The sequence below is a fragment of the Desmodus rotundus genome, chromosome 1 (assembly GCF_022682495.2).
Source record: "Desmodus rotundus isolate HL8 chromosome 1, HLdesRot8A.1, whole genome shotgun sequence".
Lineage (NCBI taxonomy): Eukaryota > Metazoa > Chordata > Mammalia > Chiroptera > Phyllostomidae > Desmodus > Desmodus rotundus.
Window position 1 is genome coordinate 15,132,979 of NC_071387.1, and position 25,604 is coordinate 15,158,582.

Sequence of the window (25,604 nt, forward strand, 5' to 3'; positions counted from 1 at the left end):
CCCCTGCTTGAAACCTTTCCAAGGTTCCCCACATCTAGGACAAAGTCCAGTCACCTTTCCCTGGCATTCAAGGCCTCGCGTAATCTGGTCAACCTCATCTCCCACGAACTACCTTTACACTTTGGTTAGTCCAACTGGCCTGCACTTGCTTGGTTTTCCCTCTGAGCCCCACACTTCCTCGCCTCTGTCTTCCTGTTCTTGTTCTCTCCTCCTGAATCATCCCACCACCTGCCTTCTCACAGCCAAATCCCACTGGCTACGAGGGCTGGTTCAAATCCTCCAGGAAACCTGCCCTGCTGTGTGCAGCCGAGGGAAGGTGGTGTTCGGCACTGGTGAGTCTCATTCCAGTGTGGGCCCAGCCGCCTGGTGCCTCCTTTCCAAGTTATGGTGCTGCCGTGGCAGGGCAGGGGTGAGGCAGCTTCCTCTCTGGGCCCAACCTGGTGCCTGACACACAGGGACTGCTCAATAAGCACCAGCCAGTGAATGGTGATTGCACGAGTGGTGATCTCAGCTCAGGGCTTTGTCTTGGCTCAGAGCTTGCATTCATTTCCTCCCCTGGGCCTTCCAGACCTTCCCCACTCTTCTTCAACTCATGCATTACTACTGACCCTTCAGTCCCGCTTAGAAAAGACCTCCATGCTTCCTGACAGGCCGAACCCCCCTCACATACACCCATGACAAGTTTGGCACATTGCCTTCTCCCATGGGCTTGGTGACTGTTACATTGTAGCAATAGCTCTCTTCCCCACTGCCCCATAAACTCCATGAGGTCAGCACCCTCTGCGGTCTCCATTCTATGCCCAGAGCCTGGCACTGCACATAGCTGATGGCAGGCACTCAGCAAGTATTTGTGAGATGAATGAAAGAGATGTTGAGTGAGTGAGCGCATAGCGGGGGAGGAAAAGAGTGAGTGAATGAATGACCCAAGGAGTGAATGAGGAATAGGTGTGTAGGTACCTTACGAAGGAGGAAGTGAGCATGAAAATGGAAGAGTGAAAGAATAAATGACTGACTGCATGGAGAGTAATATAGAGAACTGCAAAAATGAATCAGGTAATGAGCTGATGAAGGCGTGCATGACCAGCGGGGACAGGGCTAGTACACAGAGCCCTCAGTCCAGGGATTTCTCCTTGAAGAACCTCTAGAACCTCTTCACTTTAAGCACAGACACTGGGCCCAGAAGGGGGAGATTCCTGCCTTGCCCAGTGGTTTCCATATGTTGCTCATTGTCCTGCAAATCTAGCCCAGTGAGACAGATGTCACCACACCTCTTTCACAGGTGACAGAGCTATGGGCCCAGAGCTCAGGTTCCAGAGCTGGCAAGTAGGGGGCCATGGATTAGAATCCTGGATCTCCACCTTTCTAGCCCAAAGACGGGTATGATGGAGCCTCACAGAGGAAGAGAAGGGAAGCCAGCAGTGGAAGGGGACAGGAATGGGTAAGAGCCAGAGGAGGAGACATAAAAAGACAAAGATGAGTGATGAGAATAAAGGGGGAAATTTGCTAAGCAGAGGGGGGACCTCAGTGCTGTGTGTTTGTTAGGAGACCGTTTGGAGGGAGTTTTAGGGAGCGATGATAAAATGATTCTGGAAAAAGAAGAGGCAGCCTCTGAGAAGCAGACAAAAGCTGAATTATCGCAAGAGGGGAGAGAAAGGGAAAAGTCTGGTCAACGCAGGAGGCCGTCGCTGCCCTCTGCAGCAGCCCTGTCTTCATTCCTGTCTCGACACCCCTCCCCCTCTCCTGGGCAGCTCTGGGCTTCAGGACCAGGCTGCTGTGTTGTGATAGATGAGCCCTAATTGGCATCATTACACAGCAGTGATCTCACCAGGCCCCCGCCTGCCTCTCCTTCTCCAGGAGCAGGGAGGGTGGTAGCGTTGGTGGCAGTAGCAACTTCCTAAGGGCTCCTAACTGCCCCAGAAGCCTCCCTGCCCTGTTGGGGAGGGGCCCAAAGGAGCTGCTCTGGGTGGCCCAGATATGCCTCCAGTGCCGCCCCCCCAAGTCCCACACATACTTCGCCCCTGTTTACAAGGGCTTTGAGCACGTCCCTCTCCTTTGTGAGGTAGACCCTCCCCAGGGAGGGAGGTCCCAGCAGCCTTTGGAGGTGAGGAGGGAGAGGGAGCTGCAAGTCCAGAGGGAAACCTGCTTCCCCTTTTCCTTCTCCCTGTGTCCTGTGTTGCTTTTTCTCTCTGACCTCTGCCACATGCCCCACCCTGGGTGACCGTATTCATAAATGGGGCATCTGCATGGCAGCATGAGCTAGGGTTGCAGGGGAGGGAAGGTCACCCAGGTTCCAGTGTCGTACAGACTTCTTTCCCCTTCTGCTTTGACCATGAAGAAGCCCAGTGGGTAAAGGCATCTACTGCTATACCTCTGCCTACCTCTAGAGCCAGGTAGTGTGGCTCACCTGAGTGTGGTTGGGACGTGGGAAAGCGGTGTGTGTACAAAGTGGGCGCAGGATGTATTTGTGCACATGTGTGAGCTATGTTTGCCTTTTGTCCATCTTTCTGTGTGTTTGACATGTCTTGGGGCATGAGACGTGTCTGTGCCCGTGATGCATGTGCAGTCATGTGTCACATGGGAGTGAGTGCTATGTGTAGCCATGTGTGCATGTGTTTGTGTGGCATTTGGCTGCCGTGTGCCTGCTAGGCATGAGTTTGCTGAATGATGTGTGTCTGGGTCTACGTCTCATTATTAAGCATTTGTGCTTGTGTTTATCGATGTGTGTGTGAATATATCTGAAGGTATCAGTGGTTGTAGACATAAAGAAAGTCCGTTTGCATAGGTTTTTAAAAATAGCAGTAACTTAATCAGTGTTTTTCTGCCAGGGCTTCTTAAAGCCAGTCACGAGTGTGACTAGATATTCCCCTGCACGTCCTGAGTAGGTTGGTGGTAGGGACCCCATCACAGACGTACGTGCCTAGAGCTATGTACACCCACCAGAGATGATGGAGAGAAACATCGGCCTTGGGAAGGAGCAGCCAACTGGACTCGCTGTTGCTTCACCTGTTGCCCCAACCTTCTAGAATGTCTATATTGGTGGGCTCTACGAGATCCCAGCCCTCTGGAACGCTCCTGTCAGGGTCCTTTGAATCGGTGGCTCTGCAGGATTTAAAGTACCTTCTGAACCATCACAGAGGGCACCATGCACTAGGGCATTTCTGGCTCTTGCAGGAGGAGCAGGTCCTCTGGACTAAAGGCCAGAGGGAGTGCTGATTTCCACTCGAAGTTTAGGTGAAGGACTTCTGTGCTCTGAGGTTGTGTTCCCACCTCCAGGAGCAGTGGTCAGGCCCCACCCACCACCACACTCCAACCACGGCCTCGTTTCTGGACAGGAAGTGGAAACTCATTTTCTGGGTGCAGAACACGCTGGCTCTGTGTGACTGGGAGTGAGTGTGTGCACAGATAACCTTCTGCTCCAGACATGCCTGGTGATTGTCCCATAAATCACGCTGGCCATGAGAAAGGACATTCAATTCCCTGGGCTTTTCATCATGGTCAATTAGGGAATCTGCCCAAAAGGTCAGCACCACTGTCCTCGGCTGAGCTTAGACTCAGTGCACGCCCAGTTCCTCAGAAAGCCTCAGAGCCTGTGACTAATGCATCTGTCCAGGCTCTGGGTTTCAACCAGGCAAACCCCTGGCATCGAACCCTGGCCTGTCTGCCCTCACTGTGAGCATTTTGCAAACTGGCCTATCACCACACAGATGGCATTTTGAAACTGCTATTTATTTATCCTCATTTAGGAGGCAACTGAGACACCATGGAAAGGACTCAGGCTTTGGAGCATGTCCTGTTTTCCCTTCAAGTCTCAATGTTCTCAATTGTTGATGGTTATTGAGAGGATGAGATATAATGCCTGTAAAGTGCTTGATGCAGGGCCTAACACACAGTAGGTCCTTGTGAATGATTAGTGTTATGCAAATTTTACGATTAATAATAAAGGCAGCCACACTGTACCACTATTGCTTTCTTATCTCCTTCCCCCACCACATGGTTCTTTTTGTCTGGAATATCATTTCTTGCCCAAGAACCTCTTTCCCTCCCCCGCCCCCAAGAAGCTCTTTTAAATCCCTGTGTAAGTGTCCCTCTGAGAGGCTTTTTTGTGTCCCCTGGAGCACGGATCGGCAGTTCTGGACTCCAGAGTGACTGTGTCCACTCACCCCCACCCGCACTGCGTCGACAACATCCGTGTCCTTGACTCTCTCTGGAAGGCAGAAGTCTGGTCCCATCCATCTCTGTTTCCCTGGTGCCTCACACAGGGCCTCATATGGTAGAGGTTCCTAACTACCCAGCAAGACCCTAGCCCTGGGTTTCTGGAAGGTCTTGCCCCTCTCACACTGACCCCATGCACCCATCTTACCTATGGCATAGCCTTCAGGACAATGCAGTTTGAGGTTGCTGTTGAGCTGGGTCGGGACCAAGCACTGGCCTTGCATCTCCGGGCAGACATGGAAGGAGCCACTCCAGGTGCCATCTTTCCGGCAGTGGATGACATTGCTGCCACGTCCCTGAATACCAACAGAGACACAGTCAGGACCAAGGCATGCCTCTCAGCCTCAACCTAAGCTTCTCAAAATTAAAAGAAAACCATTTCTCATCTCCCCAGAGTTCTGAAAGGGTTACAAAACAATTTCTTAATACCGGTGGAAACCCAATCACCCAAAAATAGAGGCACTGGTCTTATGTCCACTTTACAGATGGGGAGTCTGAGGAGGGACTCAGTGTGGAAAGAAACTGGCTCAAAGCTCCCCAGGGAGTCTAATTTCCAGGTTGCCTAAGTCCTAGCTTAGTGTCCTTTCAGAGATTTCAATCAGAAATCTCTGGGGCTTGTTTCCTCCGTTGGTTTTTCTAACTGAAGAGATAGGGGCCGAAATGCACCCCAGCTCCTGCAGTGAGTGAGAGCACAGGTCCTGCAGCTGTTGGTGAGGAGGCAGGTACACACCAAAGCTTGCTTCCTGTCAGCCAGTGAGACCGCATGCCAGGCCAGGCCTCCGTCCTGTGTTAACTCAGCAACCTGGGCCTGGCTGAGAAGCTTTGTCTTCCCGAGCATTTCCTGTCTCTCCTCCCCTTCCCTTCTTTCCTTCAGCACCATTCCATCCTGTCCCATCCCATCCCATCCCATCCCATCCCATCCCATTAATAATGGCACCAAGAGGGTAGTGTGGGGACACTTCTCTCTGCCTCAGTTCTCCAAAGCAAGCAATGCACAGTTCCTCGGTCTTCTGCAACGTGGCAGACAAGTGCAGCCTGTGGACACGGCCCTTTCTTTCTCCCCTTTCAGTGTCTAAGGTCCTAATGGAAGTCCTGCTCTGTAGAAACCTCAGGACTGGCTGTGAATTCAAGGACCATTTCTTAGTGCCTATTCTATGCCCAGCTTTGTACGGTCCAAAAGGAAAGTGAGCCAGGACAGAGCTGGAGGGAAAGAGTCGTGGGAGCAGCCAGCCACATCAGTGCAACTGTGCTCGGTGACGGCTCTGTGAGTACACGGGGACAGTTCCTGGTTGTGAGAGGGAAAGCAGGGAAGGCTTCACAGAGGGGGTGATGTACAGAAATGAGTTTCAAGGACATGTAAAATCCTAGGCAGAACAGGGATGGAAGGACATTTCTAGAAGGCCAAAGGGCATGTGCAAATGCAAGGAAGTACAGTAAGCAGCAGAGAGTCCCCAAACCCCACCAGTCTTGTGACCCAAGGGAGCAAATGGGGGAGGCTAAGCTGGTAAGATCAACAAGGTGTGGGGCCAGCTTGCATTTGGATTCTGCCCCTTGGGAATGGAGAACCATGGGAGTTTCTGCATGGGGTGTCCATCTACCTGAGAACAAGCTGTTTATTCTCTCCCTCTTTCAAACTTATGATAAGGAGAGAAAGTATATGAGGTCAGGGGAGGTGACCACACTCCACAAGTGGAACAGTCTGTGGGATGACTGGCACTCCCCTAAGCTTCCACTGAAATCCCTGTGTCTGGCCCCCAGGGTCCCTCCCCCTCACCCCCGAGCCTTAACTGTGTCTCATTCTCTTGCTTCTTGCTCCCTGCAGCATTAGCACCAACCTTGACTTCAGTTTAAATTGCCTGCATTGTCAAATACAGTATAAGCTGGTTCATTCAGCCCTGCTTCTGTGGTGCTCATTGCCCCCTCTGTCTGCTGTTTCCTACCCCTGGCCCCGCCCATATATATATCACCTGGCCCGAGCCATCCTGTCCTCATTGCGCCCCAACTCCGCAGAGCGAACTACCTTAAGGTCTCTGAGAGGCGTTGCCTCTTTGCATCACCTGTTTCCACCTAGGGATGAGCTCCTCAAAGCCCAGGAAGGTGCCCTATTCATGTGCGTAGCCTCAGGGCCTTCTGCAATGTTGAATAGGTTCTGGCCACTCCATTCATTCGCTCATCATTCGGCAGATATTTTTTATTCATTTAAGGACGATTTGTTTAACAAAAGGTGGGATGAATAGGTAGAGAGACATGGAATGCATTTGGTTAATAAATAAAGATAAATGAACGCATGGATGAGGAAATAAATGAATAGGTGAGTAAATGAGGAAGTGAGCAGATGAGGGAATGAATGAATGACTGCAGGCACAAGCTCCTTGAAAGGCCTGAGGCTGGCTCAAGCTTCCTGGTCTGGGAAAACAGCTGCAAGGAGGCAGGATTCAGACAAGAAAAGAGGGCCCCTCTCTGGGCCTCTCCGGAGTCACCAATTTCAGTGGATGCCTCTGTGTCCACGAGTGAAGGGTGGCCCATTCTGAGCATGCAGCCACAACATGACTTCAGTGTACACCCTGAGATGTTCTGTGTGAGCTCAGGGAAAATTTAAGAGGCTTCATATGGCTTCAGAGAACCCCAACTCTCCCTGCCGGAGCCCCAGGCCCCATGATTCTGCTGGGCCCACAGGGGAGTAGGAAATTGACCCCAATTTCCTGTAGCCTTGGCCCAAAGCTATGATGCATTTGGCCTCCAGCCCCTGAAGGGCTGCAGATCTCAGCACTAAGGGGGCCAGAGCTGGCTGGGGAGCTTGGTTTGCAGCAGAAAATGTATTAGAACTAGCTGGAATCTGCCCGGAGAATTTCAAACTGGGAAGGCTCCACCATAAAAGGTGGGAGAAGGAAGGCACTGGTCTTGCTGCCTCCCGTCTTTCTCCCCGTCCTGCCCAGCTCCTCTGGAACTTTGTGCTTTTGACTAAATCTGCTTTAAAGACTCCTTTTGCTAAGCTGCCTTAGCCTCCCAAATGAGGCCTGCTCACAGGCTAGCTGTGAGGCTCCCTAGGTGGAACCCAGACACCACGTGGGTCCAGCCCCATCTCTCGATACGTGCACGGCCTTCCTTCTGCTCTCGCAGTCAGACTGCCTCACCAGCATGCTTCTCTTGCTCCCCACCACCACCCCTTTGCTGTGCCATCTGCACGGCAGACTTTCTGGATCCTCTCTGTATTTTCAAACCCTCCTTCGGGACTAGATCTCGGTGCACTCAGGGCTTGCCTACTATCTGGTGAAGATCCTCAGAGTAGATCCTTGATGTTGAATCTAGTTGGATCACAGAAGACCTGACATTGAGCATCCTATCTGGGAAGCCCCGAGACCGCTGGCAGGGAGCCCACTGGTGTATCTGGCTCTGAATGCACAGTTTTGCACAATGGGGTGAAATCTTTGACAAGAGGGCTGAGCAACCCTCAGCAAAACACTTTGCTTCTCTGGGCCTGGGCATCTGTCTGCAAAAAAAGTATGTTGTGCTCTCTTGAACTCTCTTTAGCTACACAGGTCTACAAAGAGCTAAAGGCTCAGAATAATCACATAATGAAATACCAATTGTGTGCCAAGTGCTTTCCGCACACTTAAAAATCCTTTTAACAGCCCTGGCTGCTGTGGCTCAGTGGATTGAGTGCTGGATTCCGAAGCAAAGGGTCGCCAGTTTGATTTCCAGTCAGGGCACATGCCTGGGTGATGGGCCAGGGCCCCAGTAGGGGGTGCACAAGAGGCAACCACACATTGATGTTTCTCTCCCTCTTTCTCCCTACCCCTCTCTAAAAATAAATAAATAAAATCTTTTAAAAAATCCGTTTAACAATGCAGTCGAGTAGAAATGATGTCTCTTTTACAGATTTGGAAACCAAGGCTCCGCTAGAAGGTGAAAAAGTAAGTTTTGAAATGATGCTAGTGTAATGGTTAAGAGTATGGACTTAAGCCAAACGGCCTGGGGCCAAACCTCCTCTCTACAACATCCTCTCCATGTCCCTTAACTTCTCTATGCCTCAGTTTCCTCAACTGTTCAATGGGCATGGTGTCCACTGCCTGAGAGTCACTGTGAGGATCGTGTGAGTTACCTTATGGGAAGCGTTAGAGCTGACCACACACACATCGGGCTTTCTAAGAGTCAGCGAAGGCTCTTGGCCACTCAGCGTACTGTCTCTGAGGGTGCTTCAGAATCAACCCAGCCACCACCCACGTTTTGGAGATACGGGGGGAGGGGAGAGGAGCTGAGGGGAGGTGGAGAGTTAGGCTTCTTCTACATAGTAGACATAAAAATAAACAAAATAATGGCAGAGAGAAATGCGGCTGCATCAGGGCAAGGCAGCACCAGGAAGTGTGGTGCAGGATTTACGTAGTTGAGCCCTGGAGGCAGCCTGGCCTAAGAACAGCAGCCTCCGTTCTATCACACCCGAGCTGTACAACTTGGGGCAAACCTCTTGACCTCACTCAACCACAGCTTCCTCATCTGTAAAATGGGACAGTAATGCTAGCTGCTGTGGGGCTTAAATGAAGTTGTCTCTGTAAAGCACTCAGCCCAGCAACTGGCGTGGAGTAAATGCCCAATAAATCGCAGCTGCTGTTAATTATTTGCCTCTGTTCCCAATCAATGCCCTCACACATGCGTGTGCTTCCTCCAAGTTAGGTACAGAGTGAGTAGAAAAATGTGGCTTGTGTGCTGAGTTAGTTAAAAGACTGCTGGTTGTTTGCTGTGTGCCTTGGGGTAAGTCCCTTCCCCTCTTTGGGCTCCAGTGGTACCACTTATAAAATTAGCGGGTTGCCCCAGCAGACCTCCGAGACCCTCCCCACTGCTAATACCACATGGGTCTGTGATGTTTCTGACTTCCTCTAGGAAGCCCTGGGTGCTTGGGCAAGCGCTTGCTGACCTTGGAACTGGACATGGCCCCTGCTTACGGAGGCATTGTACACGAGAGCTAACCTGTGTCCACAGCAGAACCCAGAAAGGCAGGGCCAGCTGCATGCCACCAGCGGCAGAAAGGCTTTTACAGTCACCCTCTGCGATCCATGTAAGGAACGGAGTGCATATTGATTCCACTCCCACCCTCTTTCTCTTGCTCCTGTTGAGGTGCCAAAAACCCACCATTAAGTGCCTGACTTCATGCACAAAGCACCTTCAGCCTTTTCTTCTCCTGCTGCAGCCTCTGTGCATGCATCTCACACCGACCCTGTCCCCATCCCGAGATGGCCCACTCCCGTAAGCCCCCACAGTACTTCTTACAAGAACTGAGGCTGAATTATCACCTCGGACAGCTCAGGAGCATCAGAGCTGGATTAATGCTGAGACCATTAGCACTTCTCCCCAGTCACCTGGGGATGAACCCTGCCTTTGCCGCCACTCTGCCCTGGAAACGCAGTGGGAAGTACAGGGCTGTGCATCTGTTCACATCGCCTACTAACTTGCACCGTGGGCAAGCACTCAACCTCCTGAACCTTCCTGCCTCATCTGTAAAATGGGCATATTGTTTCTTTTCCAAAGGTTTACAGTGAGTTGTCAAAATAAGAGAAAGTCTGCAATACCAGTTTGGCTTCCAGGAAGCACTTAAAATGAAAAAAAGCTGTTCTTACTAAAGTTCTTTGTCTCGGTTTACAAGGTAATGCTATAAATTCTAGAGCTGAACTGTTCAATAGGGTAGCCATTATATAAGTGTGGCTGTTGGCATTTAAATTCAAGCTACTTAAAATTGCATAAAATGTCACATTTTGTTGCTCACTCCAGCCACATTTTAAGTGCTCCTCAGCCACATGTGGCTGTCGGTCACTACATTGCGTAGCACAGATATGGAACATGTTATCATCCCACCACGTTCTAGCAGACAGCGACAGTCTAGAGCAGGGGTGTCAAACTCATGTTCACCGGGGGCCACATCAGCCTCACGGTTGCCTTCAAAGGGCCGAGTGTAATTTTAGGGCTGTATACATGTAACTACTCCTTAACAGTTAAGTGAGAGCTCAGCGCTGCTGCCAGGTAGAAACAAGGTGCTGGGCCGGATAAAACAAGGTGGGGGGCCGGATTCGGCCCTAGGGCGTTGTGTTTGCCACCTGTGGTCTAGAGAGTCTACATGTTTTGCAGGTCTATTTGAGCAAGAGGCCTGGTTTCCTTATGGTTCATACTGATTTCCCTCTCCACACCCCGGCCTCATGTAGGATGGATGCCCCCTTCTCGAACTTTCTGGGGCCAACTTTCAAGCTACTGCCTTTGTGGTTTGGTTCCGTAGAAGCCCACAGGAAGCACTGGGGATGATCCCGACTAGAAGTGACCTTGAAGGCAGGCTAGTTCGTTTGCGCCTTCCCCAGGGCTGCCGTGTATGGGGGCACAGCCTGTGTGCTGCACAACCCCAGGGGGTCCTTGGAGGCATACACTACCTTCATTACCTCATTTAATCCCCACAAACTATGAGGTAGGTGGTATTATCGTCAACGCCCCCCACCATTTTATATATGAGGAAACTGAACCTTGAAGAGTTAAAAAACTTGTCCAAGTTTTCCAGCTAGTCAGTGGTGGAGCCAGGATTCGAACTCAGACACCAGATCCAGCACCACCCTGGCTCCCAAGGAATCAATAAAATGGAGGTTTTATTTGCTAATTTGCTTTTAGTGGTGGTGGGAGACAGAATGTGAACCTCCCCTGCCATAGCCCCCGTCCTCTCTGCCAGATCTGGAACTTGTTTGGAAAGCAAAGAATTCCCGCTCCATACAAGCTGTTGGATTCAAGATGCTCTGGGCTGTACGTTTCTGCGTGTTTACAGGCAGCAAGAGGGGATCTGAGGTGAATACTAGATTTGGCTCTGAGTCCCCTGGTCTGAGGGTAGAGGAAATTCATTTGCAGTACAAACTAGAAACATCAATTGTATCAGGAGCCCATTTGGCTCGCGTTCCCTCATTCTTTGAGCCGACAAGCAATACCCTGCTCCTCTGCGTCTCGCCTCTCCACGAGTTGCCAAACAGAACTGCTTGAGTCGTCTGATAAATTTGCATTTTCCTCTCCTTTAAATACAAACTGGCCATGAAAGGTACTTGGCAAGCCCCAGGCAGGCTGGGTTTCAGTTTGATATCATGACCACGGCCAGAATATTATTTGGCTCAGTAGTCGGGGTAACTGTTAGCAACAGTTTTATGTAAGGGAGTGCTAGGGAAGTTGATCGGCCTGTGTGAGGCCGTGGTAATCTCCAGCCTCAGCTTGTTCCAGCGCTCGCTCCTGCTTCCCCGGCTGTCAAGGATGGGAGTGGCTCAGGGACACAGACTTCCGTGAGTGCACACTACCAAGGCTTCTCAGGTAGTGCCTATGGATTCAGTCTGTCCACAGCTGGGGGACCCGGGGCTTGATTATGACTCCGAGGACCCCAGCTGTGTCACCTTGGGTGGTTGAGTGACTTCTCTGAATCTTAGTTTTTTGAACTAGGAGATTGGCCTGGGTGTTTACTGCAGCTCTTTGCCCCGTCCTGTCATTTTCTGAGCCCCTACTAAGTGCCTGGCACTGTCCCCAGTGGTGAAAACACAGGGACGATTAAAGACGTGGTCAAGGATTTTAGAGCCTGGGACAGGAGAAGAGGCTGGGGGGAAAGAGAGGAGGCATAAAATGAATTTTAGCGCACTGTGTGCCATGCTGTGCAGGGGGAACCCTGCAGAAGGGCACTGAGCCCAAGAGTGGAAGGGACACCAAGAAGGGGTTCATGGAGGAAAGGATATAGCTGGAGAAGGTGAGTGATTGCAGAGGTGAGATCAATTATCTGGGGACAGAGGAAAGGTCTTGAATGCCACCCTGAGGAGTTGGGATTTTATGCTGGTTCACAAGGGCTTTTAGCAAGAGAACTGAATGATGTTCTAAATAAACCACTCTGGCTGAAGTGTGGACACTACGGTGGAGAGAGTCTAGGGCTTAGAAGGAGGGCGATGATCAGGAAGTTGCTTGGTGGCCTCAGTTAGGGTGGTGGCATCGGAGACAGATGAGAACTTCAGATGTCTTGGAGGAAGAATGGGTAGGATTCGGGAATTACTTGAAGGAGGTGAGTATGGTGATTGGGCAGTGCCTGGTATTTGGTAGCCAATAATAAAGAGTAATAAGGACTGACCGAGGGTAAAACCTACCCTGGGGCCCAGCGGGCACAACTTTGGCCTCACCTGGAGGAAGATCCTCACACACCTGGGAGGCATGGGGTTTGAGGTTCGACCCTAAAGGGTTGGGTCTGTCAAGGAGAAGTTTATTTTGGAGTTTGGTCTTCTTTGGAGCCAGCTTGGCCTCTCATTTCCTTTCCCATTATTGATTCCTTACATGTTTTACTGGGTTGTATGTGGTGGGGGGTGGGTATGTGTAAGGTTTAAGGAAAATTAGGTCACAGAACTCCAGCAGACACTGCCAAGAGTATTGGGCTTTCTCTTAGTTACATTTGGATTGAGAAAAAGTTCAGCCCCTGCTATCTCCTTCTCTTCTCTCTTTTCCCATAGTTTTCAACAAAACTGCACCCCTAGTCTAATATGGTCCCCTTTCTCTTTATGCCTGAGGAGGCAACTAATGTCTTAAGACAGTGGTAGTCTTGTGACTTCAAATACTTGAGGGATGAATACAGTGATGATGGTGGCAGAAAGTTGACCTCGGTCACTCCTATTACATAACTTAACTTTGATCAAATTTATACACCAGGATTCCATATATGATGTCCTTCATAAGGGTTCCAACACTAAAATATTTTCTAAGCTAAGAATCTCTGAACAAATAAAATCTGGCATTACAGGGAAAAAAACGAGGCCCAGAGAGGTTATAAAGAAAGATCATTAGAATCCAGTTTCTTAACTTCTGCATTGGTGATATTGCTACTATATAAGTCTGGCATCTGGAGCAAGTCTGGAGCAAGTGGTTCTTAATACACAGGCTGGTCTTTGGTAAGTGGACAGGAGATGTACCCAAGTACTGATGTGAAGTTCAAGGAGTCTTACCTGGGCAGCCTCGCTGTCTTCACACTTGATCCTACACTCGCTATTGAACTGGAAGCCATCTGTGCACTGGTAGAGCCCATGGAATTTTGGTGCAGGTGGATCACAGGTCACAGGAACACAAGCTCCCTCCTGCCAGCTGCCGTCTTGGGTACACTGAGTCTTAAAGGCCCGTCTTCAAGGAAGAGATAAAAGAAGAGACGTCTCAGGGACTAGAGGGAGGGCCAGACCCATGCTCTGTCAAGACACCCAAGTTTCTCTAAAGCCAGCAGGCCTCTCATTTCCCTTTTCCATTCTAGGTTCCCTACCTGTCCTGTTGGGTGGCGGGGCATGGGTAGGGATTGAGGAAAATTCATTCATAGAATTCCTTCAACAAGGGCAAGCAAGAGTTTCAGATTTCGTTGTGGTTACGTGGGAACTGAAATAAAACCCGAGCCAGACAAGTCCTTGTCTTCTCCCTTCTCCCCAGAGTGCTCTGATCAGCACTGACGCTGATGATACTAACACCTACCATTTACTGAGCAATTACTAGGTGCCAGGCACTTTGCAAGCGCTTTACATATGCATTCTCATTTATCCTTCACAATAACACTATGTGGAACTGTTAACATCACCTTCGTCTTGTTGAAAAATAGAGACCCAGAGAAGTGAAGTCACTTGCTTGAGGTAACACAGCCACCAGGCAGTTAATACAAATGTCCTTTAAGATTCCCATAGCACAGAATGGGTTTTCTGTCCAGAAAAGAAACAAGTAGCACTTCTTCCTAATCCGAGAGCCAGACCCCGCTCTGCTGCTCCCCAGGACCTGCAAGTCTGTGTTTGCAGCCCCACTTACTTCTTTGACTTCCGAGAGGAGCCGGGCACATGGTATCCAGGTTTGCACTTGTACTTGCAGAAAGAGCCCACCTTGTGCTTGTTCTCTCGGCACCTGGCAGTCTGGAGTTCTGCGTTGGGCACTGGGGGTGGAGCTAGGCACATGAGCTCGCACAGGGCCTCCGGGAAGGACCACAGCCCGTCCTCCATGCAGGTCAGGAGGCTGTTGTTGCCTGGAAACAACAGACAGGAGGGCTTACCCGACAGGGTTCTCTGATAACCAAGTGAACTCACGGGCTGCCTGGACTCAAGGCAACCTGAAAAACCAGAGGATCTCCATGTATAATTTCAGACCCTTCCACTTACAACCTGGGAACCTAGGGAGATCAAGACAGCTGCCACGAAGAGGAGGAGATCCAGCGTGGAGAGTGACTTATCCCATGTATACACTGAATTAAGGTTCAAGGCTTCTGACTACTGCTCCTGAACCTCTTTACTCAATAGGAAGGAGACCTCACAGGCCTCCTTGCTTTGCCAGGTGTACATCTGAGCCCGGAGATGCAAGCCCTTGCCTTCTAATAATTGACAGAGAAGCTCCTATGTGAATCTACTGAGAGATCTGATGCTACTCCTCACTGGGCCCTGCTCCCCTTATTTACCCTAGAGCCCTTCATGCCTGGAAGGGACAGCAGCATGCTATCTGAAGGTCTGACTTTCTTGTCAGTCCCCAGGGTTTGTGAAGCTTTGCCAAAGCAGCCGAGAAAGCAGCACGTCCCCTGTAGCCCGTGCCAGCTCGGACAGCCGTGCTGATGGCCATTGGGAAGCTGGCCTGATGGGGAACATTGCACATAAAAATGAAACCTGGGGAGTGAGGCTTTTCCCTGCCAGGTCGTATATTATCCACACAGCCTTCCCCCGGCCTCCTCAAGACAATGAGAGATGGACCTACAACTTGGGTTTCTCAATCAAACTCTCCTCTTCTGGGTGATCACTGACTGGTGTTGACAGCCAGGGCTGGAAGCATGAGGGAGGATCTGGGATTTGGAGACTGGAGGGTCTGATTTGAAGGCTGGAGGGGTGGAGGGATGGGATGGAGCCGATGGTTACTATGTACTGAGTGCTTTGATGTGCATTCTTGTGAATGAGAGATGAGAATCTTGTGATGAGAATCTCGTGCATTCTCACAGCTGTGCTCGCGGTGTGACGCTTTGTATTTGGAAATAGAGACTCAGAGAGGGAAGTGACTTGACCAAGTTCTCATAGTTAATAAAAGGCAAAGCTGAAATTTAAAACCAACATTGTGTAACTATAAGACAGTTATTATTTTTAATGGGAAGCTGGCTCTGTATGCCCAGCAGGGCCCTTGTTATTTATTCTGAGAGGCAACCTCAATAGCCTATCTATAGAAAGAAAGCAAGTGCTCCTGCCTTTCTTTTTTTGCTTTTTAAAGATTTTATTACCTTATTTTTAGAGAAGGGGAAGGGAGGGAGAAAGGGAGGAAGAAAAAAATAAATGTGAGAAAGAAACATGGGTCAGTTGTCTCTCGCATGCCCCCCAATGGGGGACCAGGCCTGCAACCCAGGCAAGTGCCTTAACCTGGAATTGAACTGGCGACCTTTTGCTTTGTGGGATGATGCCCCTGACCCACTGAGGCACACCCGTCAGGGCTCTCCTGACTTCCATGGTGATGAGAAGACACAATGAAACTACATTTATGACGAATGTCCAGAAAAGGGCTGTCAATTCCTTATTTGCTTTTTTTACTCCCCCCATGCCTGCTTGCCTTCCTTCCTTCCCCTCCTTCTTCCTAACCTTTTCCCTACATTAGTAGAACTGAAAGGACCACGTGAGTTGCACAGAAACCTTCATTTATTCAACAAGCATCTACGTAGCATTCACTATATACCAACTACAATTGTATATGTTGGGACAAAGCAGTGCACAAAACTCAAAAAAAAAGAAACCTCAAACCCAGTCCTCTTGGAGCTTATATTCTCATTGGATGGGGAGGAACACAACAAATTAAAGCAAGGAGTAAATTATTTAGTGTGCTAAAAGGCGGTAAGTACTATGGAGAGAAATAAAGCAGGAAAAAGGAGAGAGTACTGTGTAATTTTATGTTGGCTCCCCTGCTTCTCCTACCCCTCCCCCCTTTCCCATCATTGTCAGTGTGATTCATCTGGTGAGCACAAGACAATTTAGTGTCTGTAAACCCCTAGAGGGTCCCACATTGATAAACTGTGATACTGCAAAAACAAACTGCAGATATTTCTACAGCACGTCAAAGGAGTCAAGGGTGTGGAAGGATGATTCATTCCGCTTTCACAGAAGCAAGGGCTTCCAGAACATCAGCGCCTATACGCTGCTTTCTGCATTGCCTCTGTGATTGGAACAGAGGAATGGGTTGCCCGGGCATAGAAAAGGTGAGGGGGAAGAGGAGGTATAAGAGATCTGACGAGAGCACCCTCTCTAAATTTCCCAAGAAGGATAAAATATCTGCGGAAAAAGTGTTGGGGCTCTGAAATGTACCCCCTATCTGCTCTGCAAATCCTAAATGGGGAAGTGAAAGTTGCGGTTCCTTTGTGGCAAGATAACATAAAATTTGCAAAATGTTCATCCAGAGACCGGGGGGGGGGGGGGGGGAAGCAAGCCAGAAATATAAATGCTGGGAGAGGGTAAACAGGCGTTAACCCTGTGCCATGGTCCAAAGAACCACACTAAAGCAGGCAGGCAGGCGATTCAGGACCATGGACATGCTCCCACCCCACATCAAACAAAACCAGGAGAGGCAGTCACTGAACTGCACAGAATCAGCATTTCCATGCCCGGCTGCAGCCGCTACTGTGCCAGTGGCTTTGAAGACATATGATGTCCATTCCCAGCCCACATTGCCTTGGCCCTGATCTCCATACTCTGAAGGATGCTTCCAGCAGCTACAACCCTATCTGTGCGGGAGGCCCTTTGTCCTGGTCATGGATACATGTTCTGCCTGCACACAGAGCAAGTTCACAGTCCTGAGGAGGGGGTGACCCTGTAAGTAGCACTCAACCAGTGACGGAGTTGGTGGATGCACATGCCAGTTTCCAGAGCTGCAGTAACGGAGGAATATTCTACCCTAGTGCCTCAGAGCTCTGGTTGCCCACAGCCGTGATGGGCTTTAGAAGAGACCCTTGATGCTTCAGTCACTTCCATGCCTCCCTTTCTCATTCCCCTACCTGAGTCTTCTAGGGGGTCCCTTGTGGAGGGGAACAGTGCTGATGTCAGAGTCTTGCTTCCAAAAAGTTATGTGACCCTGACCTTTCTTCGTCCATCTTTTAAAGTCAAGAAAGGAAAACTTGCTCAGCCTGTCTACAAATGTGCCGAAGGAAATTTCACTCTCCAATGAATATTACAATTACAAACACACTGTCAAAAGGGATGTGCCTGTCTTACGGCACGTCAAGGATTATACAAAAGGCCGAATCTCTTTGGGATTGCCTTCAAGGTTAAAATTAACCTAGAGCAGAATACGAGGACGAAAGTGCCAGGAGACCTAAGGTCTGGTTCTCTTTGTACCCCATACATAGTGTTGGCACTGCCCACATCCTAACACCAGGGAACGCAATCTCTTCATTCTTTTATTTCTAGAATATGGACTAGTGCCAAGCACATAGTAGGCCTACAATATCCATTTGTTAAGTGTATGAAGTATTATGAGTGTATCTGTGACCTTGAACAAGTCGACTACCCTCTCTGGCCGTAAATCAAAGCTGTCTTTGAGTTCTTATCTAGCTCTAACAGTTTAGAATGTGAAAGGCTATATATTGGCCACTGTACTGTTTTGAGTAAACAAAATTGCAGCCCCTAGCAAGGACAAATAAACACTGAGGAGGCTGCATTAGCTGAAGGCTAGGGCTGGTGAACTTGGGAAGAGATTGTTTTATTTTTCTTGGTAAGAAACAGAAGTCACAGTAGAAGAAGAGGAAGAAGGACAAAGAGCACAGTAGTGGTTTGGACCTCATGACATCCTAGACTCTGCTATCTCCAAAATACTAGGGTGATATGATAAAACATTCTTTTAGGGGTTGTCTGGAAATACCCCTTAGGAGGTGGTCCTGTTTGTGGGAAGGTGCCTGATGAGACCCATAGGATCCAGCTGAAGCCTCCAGGCCCTGGCTATCTGCTTCTGAGAAAAATGGATGGGTGTCTGCCAGAGAAAGGAGAGAGAATTTGGAGTTCCGAAAGGGAGGGAGGTGGCGGCAGGATTCTGAAGGGAGAAGTTAAGGGGTGAATAAGAGGTGAGGGCAGGCAAGATGGTTCATTGCTGGGCACTGTCAGAGGTGGCCAGTCTCCCAGACCAACCAGCTCAGCGCCTATCTTCAGAAGGTGCTCGATGGTGCTGGGTATCTTTTGGAAACTAGTGAACAGACTAATCTGAGGTTAGAGAGGCAAAGCTGAGATAGAAAAAGCAACCAGCATAGAAAGCAAGTCTTTTAAAAATATCTTTGCCAGATGTGGGCGTGCTTACTTTAGACACCCCACTCCAGAGTCAATTTCAAGTGCATCCAACACAGTTGAGTTGAGGTGATGTAAGCAATGTTGCCGTTTAGGCCATTGCATTAAACATTTATGATTTTGATGTGTTGTTTTTTTTAACTTGAGAGTATCTTTTCCCTTGTTCATTTTTATAGGTTATGTCTGTGCTTATAGTATTTATTTGATAAAGGACTTTGGCATAAGTGATTCTAAGGCTACAAATTCTCATGATATTTGGTATACATCTTGAAGAAGGCTTGGAATTTAAGTGAAATTCAAGAAAAAATCACCTGGAATGTAAGCGGCAAGTGGGCTTGTGGCGCAACCTGTGTCATACCAGGTTCCCAGGGCCTGCACTTGACTGCATGTCATGAGACAAAGAGTTCAGGAGAGTGGCCCAGCACAAGGCTTCACAAGGGTGCCTCTCGGAGGTGTGTATTTACTAAGCACAGTCTCTCCCTCTGGGATTTTACGTATGCCATCTCTTCGAATCCACAACCTGGCCCTTTGGTGGGCACTCCTAAGTCTATTTTACAAGTGAGGGTATTGAGGCGCAGAGATGCAAAACTGCTCACTCAGGTGGAGGCCAAGAGCATTTATTGTGATACTACTGCTAACTTGCTCTGTGATTGTGCACAGATTTCCATCCTTCTCACTGGGCCTCAATTTCACCTTCTTTCCAATAATTGGTTATTCCTGATCAGCTCTGGGAGCCCTTCGAATCCTGGCATTGTAGGATACCGAGGCTAGCCTCTCACTCATTTCCAAAACGTGGCCTCTTCTTAACTGTGCCAGATGACGTCTTATACAACATGTCCTAATACCCCTAGTACCTAGCCCAGAAGATACCAGTAAACGCTTCCTATCTGAGCCCAGTCTTCTTTTGCCAGCTAGCCTTTTTTAAAGAGTAGCAGCTGGCTTTGGAAAAAGATAAGACCTGGGCTCCAATATGAATCCCACCACTCATAAGGTTGCCTTGGACAATTTCCTCCTCTGTGACAATGGAAATAATAATACTTACCTCTTAGGCTTACTAAGGGCCCTAATCATATCCAGAGAACTAGTACATCAATCCAAATGTTACTCTTCTAATCTTCTTTTCCTCCCTCTCTCCCTCCTTATTTTCTTCCCTTCCTTTCTTCTTGCAAAATTCACAAGATTTTGGAGGAGATTCCACTGCCATACTTACCCACAGACTAAGTTTTCCTTAGCTGCCCAGCAGGGAAGTTTACATAAGTACAATTAGTAGAAAGAAATCAGGAGCGCAGACAAAAGCCATGCAACCCTTGGCGTCTGAGGCCCAGAAGGAGAGTCTGCAAGCCACCTCTGGGCTTCCCACACAGGACACAGGGCAGCCCAGTCGAAAGGCCCTCCATACCTTTCAGCTGCGCTGGGTGACGACACTGGAAGGAGCATTTGCTGCCGAAGGTGGTGCCCTCGAGGCAGGTGAAGATGGCGGCATAGACGTGATTTTGGTCCGGCATGCCACAGTCCACAGGCTCACACGCCACCTGCTTGTTCCACTTGCCCTCGGTGCAGGTCACTGTGATGCTGGGTCCCGTCTAGAAGGCAGTGGCGGGTACAGTGAGTGATGGCAGACTGCATCCCAAATATGGGGAAACTCCCTACTCCCCCAGGCTACAGTTCAGAGTCTCGTCAGGGCACCAGGAGACCAATGCTTAGCGTTTAACTTTAGCTCACATCTAATCCCAACAACTGTATGAATCAGGCATTTCTGTTCCCATTTTACAGGTGCAGAAACTGAAGCTCAGAGACATTAAGTGAATATCCTCAAGTTACACAGCTGGAAAGAGGATAAGTGGAATTTGGCTATGCTCCTAATTGCTACCTAGTTCTCCAGGTCATCATTTCCATTGTATTGATGAGAATAGTGAGACTCAAGACGTCTGGGGCATGATGGCTGCTTTGACAAAGTAGCCTCTGGAACATGCACAAGTTAGGACACTGTCTGTCAGTCTTGTGTCTTCCTCTGGCTCTGGAGGGGGTTACAGGGAACCTGTTGTGGTATCTGGCAGACAGATGTTTTTCCTCTGGGCAAGTCCCTTTCCTTATTTCAATTTTCTCTTTGCCACTGACAAGGACTGCTGACAAGGATTGTTCTAGGAGCCACTCCCTCATCTAAAATTTGATGGTTCAATAGCTGAGACAGGTAGATGTGGAGAAGAGACAGGCTGGGAAAAGTCACAGGTGGACCGTGATTTGAACCAAACTAGAAGATGGAAGGGTGAGGCCATGCTACAGAGCCAAGGGAGGGACTGTCATCCGAAGCCCTGGGGGCTTCCACTCAAGGAGGAAGCCACCAAATCCCAGGGGATTAGGGATGCCAAATGTTGATCTGGGATTTTAAAAGCAAAGGACACTTTTCTCTCCTAAGCACACATCAAAGAGAGTAGGGGTCCCTCACTGCCAAAACAACCTAGTTGTTTCCACAGGAGTTCAGACTGGCTGTGTCAGACACATAGAAGTAGGTGTCTAAGATAAGCAATCTGGAGCTCCCAGGTGTTCCCAGCAACAAGGAACATGTCCCGTGTTACACGGCATGAAGGGGCAGCCTGCCAGCGGGGTCCTGGAAGAGGCTGCATGCAGTGACAGAGCTCTGCATCCTCAAATCCAGGCTTCCCTGCCACTGTGCCCCAGTCCCCACGCCCACCTGAGCCCTTCAGCAATGTCTGGCCGAAGCAACATTCCACCGTAGCTCAAATCCACTCCCTGCAGCTCCTCTCATGCAAGACACGTGGCTCTTCTTTGACCTCTTCTGATGGCTTCCTGAGGACCTTTGTCAACCATGTTCAGACCATGCCACTTCCTTCAACAGCTCCCTCTTGACCTAAAGATAACCCCCAAACTTCCTGACCAAGCTAACAGGGCCTTGAACCAGTGGACCTTGCTTGCCCCTCCAGCCTCATTGCCCAGGAAGGCTCAGGAAAAAGCGGAATCTGTCTGTGTTATGCTCTTTCTCCCCAGCGAGCTTCCACACACCATTCCTGCCAGGGCCCCGGACACACACTTCTTCCCTCTCCCCAACACATACCCCTTTGCCTGTCTATCTAATTCTCGGTTTCCATGTCACTTCTTCCAGGTCACTTTCCTTGAATCCTCCTGTGTTTCCAACAACATCTGGTCACGACTCGTTGTGACTCATTGTCTGCTCCCAGTCATGTCACTAAGCGCCTTGAGAGGAGGAACTAGATTTATCTCAATGCCATTTTCCCCGCTCCAGCATCTAGTTTAGCCTCTGGTTCCCAGTGAACAGATGTTTTATGATGAGTGAATAAATGAATGAATGAACGCCTCATAGACAGAGGGCTCACCTCTTCCTAAAGCAGCCCATTCAGCTGCAGTAGAGTTCTGACTGTAAAGGCTTCATTCAAAATGCTCAGCCTCTAGTCTTCCAGAGACTCTGATACACGTGGCGTGGAACACCACTGTGTAAGGAACCACTGTGTCAGGAATGATTATCGTACCCGTTCCAAATCGATGTCCGACTCACTCCATCACCACATAGCTGTGGAGTCTCTACTATGTGGTAGAACTACTTTAAATGCTGGAGATCCAGCAGAGAATGTGTTTAGCACCCACTCAGCCTTTCCAGGCTGGAGAGGGGCCATGAGCCCAGAACCTGCACACACCTGGCTCTTGATCAGCTCGTCGTCCCGCTGTATCTGGAGCACATAGCCCGTCCGGCAGCTCACGGTGCACTGGGTGCCGTGGTAGTGGTCACTGCTGGAGCAGTTGAGAGAGGCGTTCTCCATGGCCAGCTCCGGACAGTCAGTGGCCTCACATGCAAAGTGCACGCAGCTGAGGAGGGAAGAAACCAGAGGGTAAGAAGGAGTTTTCCGGCAGGGCCTCTGCACTCCAGCTGGAAGATAAAGGATAATAGCCTCCCTCTCTAAAATTTCAGGAGGCCGAAACTAAGGAGAGGAAGAGGAGACTGAGGGAAGGTAGGGGAGCTGGCTTGGGTGAGAAAGACTCTGGAGGCAGTGATCAAAGCTTATTGTTAAGAGCACAAGTTATGAAAACAGACAAAGTAGGGTTCAAATCCCTGGAAGCTTTATAAGTTATTATGCTTCAAACTTTGAAGAGCCTCAGTTTTTCCATCTGTGAAACGGGGATCATTATGATTATAGTAAGTATTCACTGTGTTTCTTCTCTGCCACACACAGAGTTGAACAAAAGCATCTTTATGTTTTATCATAGTACTGACTTCTGAGGGTTGCTGTGAAAATGAAATTGGATGGTTCGGGAAAAGCACAGAGCAGAATTCCTGGCACAGAAATGGTAAATGGTAGCTAGTGCTATAAATAAATCTGTGTTCTATTACCTAGACACTGCGTAACTTTGAGCAAGGTACATCACCTCTGTGAGCTTCAGTATATTCTCAAACTTGGCCAACCCATAGGGCCATGTGACTGAGCCGGGGTGTTGAATGGAGCAGTCTTTTATAAACTGTAAAGTAATTTATGAATTGTTAGGAAAGCTGTACAGAGCTCATGCCTTGCGTCTCGCTGCAGCTGCTGTTCCTCTCTTCCTGCCAATTCAAATTCTATCCATGCTTCAAGTCCCCGGTACACGAACATTTCTACAGGACACTTTCCCTGTGTCCCCAGGTGAGCCTCCTTAAGGTCACTCTGCCCTCCTTTCTCTAATGCTATCACGTCTTGCTTCGTGCGTGCCCTGAAAGCACAGGTCCTGGGTGCCCAGCAGAGCCGGAGTGTGTGCTGATTCTCAGGATGCAAACGGAAACGACACGGCATCCCTGTGCCTGGTGACCTTTCCCCTTATATTATAGTTACGCCGACAGTCAGTAACATTAACGACTATTGACTGATTATATACATGAGCTCACGCCATCCTCCATCCTCACAACAACCCTATGAGCTAAGTGTTATTCATTTTACAGTTGGAAAAATCAGGGACCAGTGAGATTAAGTTACTTAATTTCCCACCCAGATGTGTGGCTCCAAAGTCCTTGTGGTTAACCTCTCCCCACACCTGGACTAGAACTTCCCTGAGGGTAGAGGCAATGCCCATTTCACCTTGGTACCACTCAGCCACACAGAGTGGCAATAAAAATGCCTCGCACATGGTAGATGTTTCCTGCCTAGCAAGACATGCTGGTGGCAGTGTCTTGCAATAGCCCCTAAGCATTTCACAGAGGTTCCTAACACCAAAAGCTTCTAGGGGGCATTTTTCTCTCACTATTTATTACCTCTCTGACTCCGGCTGCCCCAAGGCCTGGCGCACAGTAGGCCCAGAGAGCTGATTTGTACCCAGAGCCTCAAGGCTTTCACTTTACTGTTTTTATCTAGGAGACAGGGAGCAATTGGTGGTCATACCAGCTTAAGAAGAAATTCCCCATTTTTTTTCTTTTTTGCCAGTTTCAGGACACATTCCTGACAGTTTTACCAGAATACAGTTACTCGCCACCCCACCCCATCACCCGCTCAGAAGTATGGTGAGAAATGAAGTGGGGTGAGGGAGAGGGAGAAGCTAAAGTCTCCAAAACGTATCACAAACAAATTCACCTTCGTGTTCCAATTCACATTTTAAAAGACCTGGGAAAGGGCAAGCGTTTGATTCAGGCCCCAGACCTCACGCCGATGGGGCTGTGCACTCCACAGAACCCCCTCCCAAGGTGCAGGGCTAGCGGGATTCCCCGGCACTTGCCGAGATACCTGATTCTCTGCCTGCCCTCCTGCCCCGAGAGCCTCACAGCTGCACCACGTGGAGGCCTTGAAGAGACTGTAACTGGGGAGTCAACACGGGGGCTTTGACACCAAACAATGCATCTGTTCACGTTGTGTGAATGCTGGGGGAAAGAGCCACATGGTTCCAATTTAAATAGATTTACTCTGTGAGCTACCAGCTTCCGAGACTGGCCATTGTCTCTCTGCACTCCCAGGATGTCCCTAAGCTCCCATCTAATGGTGACCAGGGGGATTCTGGGAGCCCTGTTGAAAGACAAGCGATCTGGGCTTCTCTGGGCTGTGGGGCCAGTAAGGAAAAAGCAGCACCCTCTCCAATTCTGTGCACATTAATGTTCTTCTTTGCAGGAAAAGGATAAACAGGAAAACTCGATTTTCTAGAATGGAAAGGGCACAGGGCTCAGCAATTGGGCAAATCTGGGCTCCAGCCCCGGTTCTGCCATTTATTGGCTGTTTGACCTTGGGAGGTTAGTTATGTAACACCCCGAGCCTCCATATCATCATCTCTCACATGGAGATAATAAAATGATTTCATCTCTTAAGATTGTCAACAAGGTGACATGTCTGCCACTCACCCATCTATTCAACAGACCTTGCCTGGGGGCCTTGCTGCATACAAGGCCCTGTTCTAACACTGAGGACACGGCAGTGGCAGTGGAAGGGACAAGGTCAGATTCTTGTCACCTGTGTATTTGGGGAAGGACATGTGCCAAAGAAAAGTAATGCATAAGCCTGTTTTAGACAGTAAGGACCATAAAACAAAGTAAAATTATAGAGGCTGACTGTTGGGGGGGACAATGGGAGCCTCCATGAGGAGGGGATGAAGGGATCAGCCATACAAGGGTTTGGGACACAGGGAATCCCAGACAGAGGAAAGAGCATGTGCAAAGGTCCAGGATAGGATGGAGCTCAGCATGTTTGTAAAACAGAAAGACCAATGCAAGAGAAATGCTTTGGAAACTGAAGTTCCATGACGGAGTGGTTCCCCACTGGCCCTTTCTGCTATGGAAGGAAAATATTCCCTGAGTTACCTGACTGCAAAGGTTCCATGGCCACAGAGTAATGCAGCATCTCCCTAACGAGACAGGCCGCGTTCTTTGTGGCAGGCCTCCGCAGAACCTGGGATACCCTGAAGTACCCTGTGGGTCTCCAGAAGAGGCCAAGGTGTGCATCATCTTCGAAACTCTGATAACCTTTTTCATGGGACATTTCTTAGGATTGGTGTCTTCCAGAACACATTTGGGGGGGGGCAGTGAGGCACCCCTGCTTTTCAGCACACCTGTCTGCACCTGGTTTGCAGGCTTGAAAACAGGAAGAAAAGGGGGACAGAGGTGACAGTGCTGGGCACTGGCCTCTGTGTTGC

The 25,604-nt window shown here is 49.4% G+C and overlaps 1 protein-coding gene across 1 annotated transcript in view; it reads right to left on the reverse strand.

Moving 5' to 3' along the window:
• Positions 1–25,604, reverse strand: part of PAPPA (pappalysin 1) — a 215,232-nt gene that overhangs the window by 29,721 nt on the left and 159,907 nt on the right. Inside the window, exons 14-18 of the mRNA XM_053921287.2 lie at positions 22,166–22,334; positions 19,894–20,077; positions 14,023–14,233; positions 13,191–13,362; positions 4,361–4,508 (exon numbers count right to left, since the gene is read on the reverse strand). Of these exons, the coding sequence (XP_053777262.1) occupies positions 4,361–4,508; positions 13,191–13,362; positions 14,023–14,233; positions 19,894–20,077; positions 22,166–22,334 (884 nt within the window). The remainder of the gene's footprint in view (positions 1–4,360; positions 4,509–13,190; positions 13,363–14,022; positions 14,234–19,893; positions 20,078–22,165; positions 22,335–25,604) is intronic.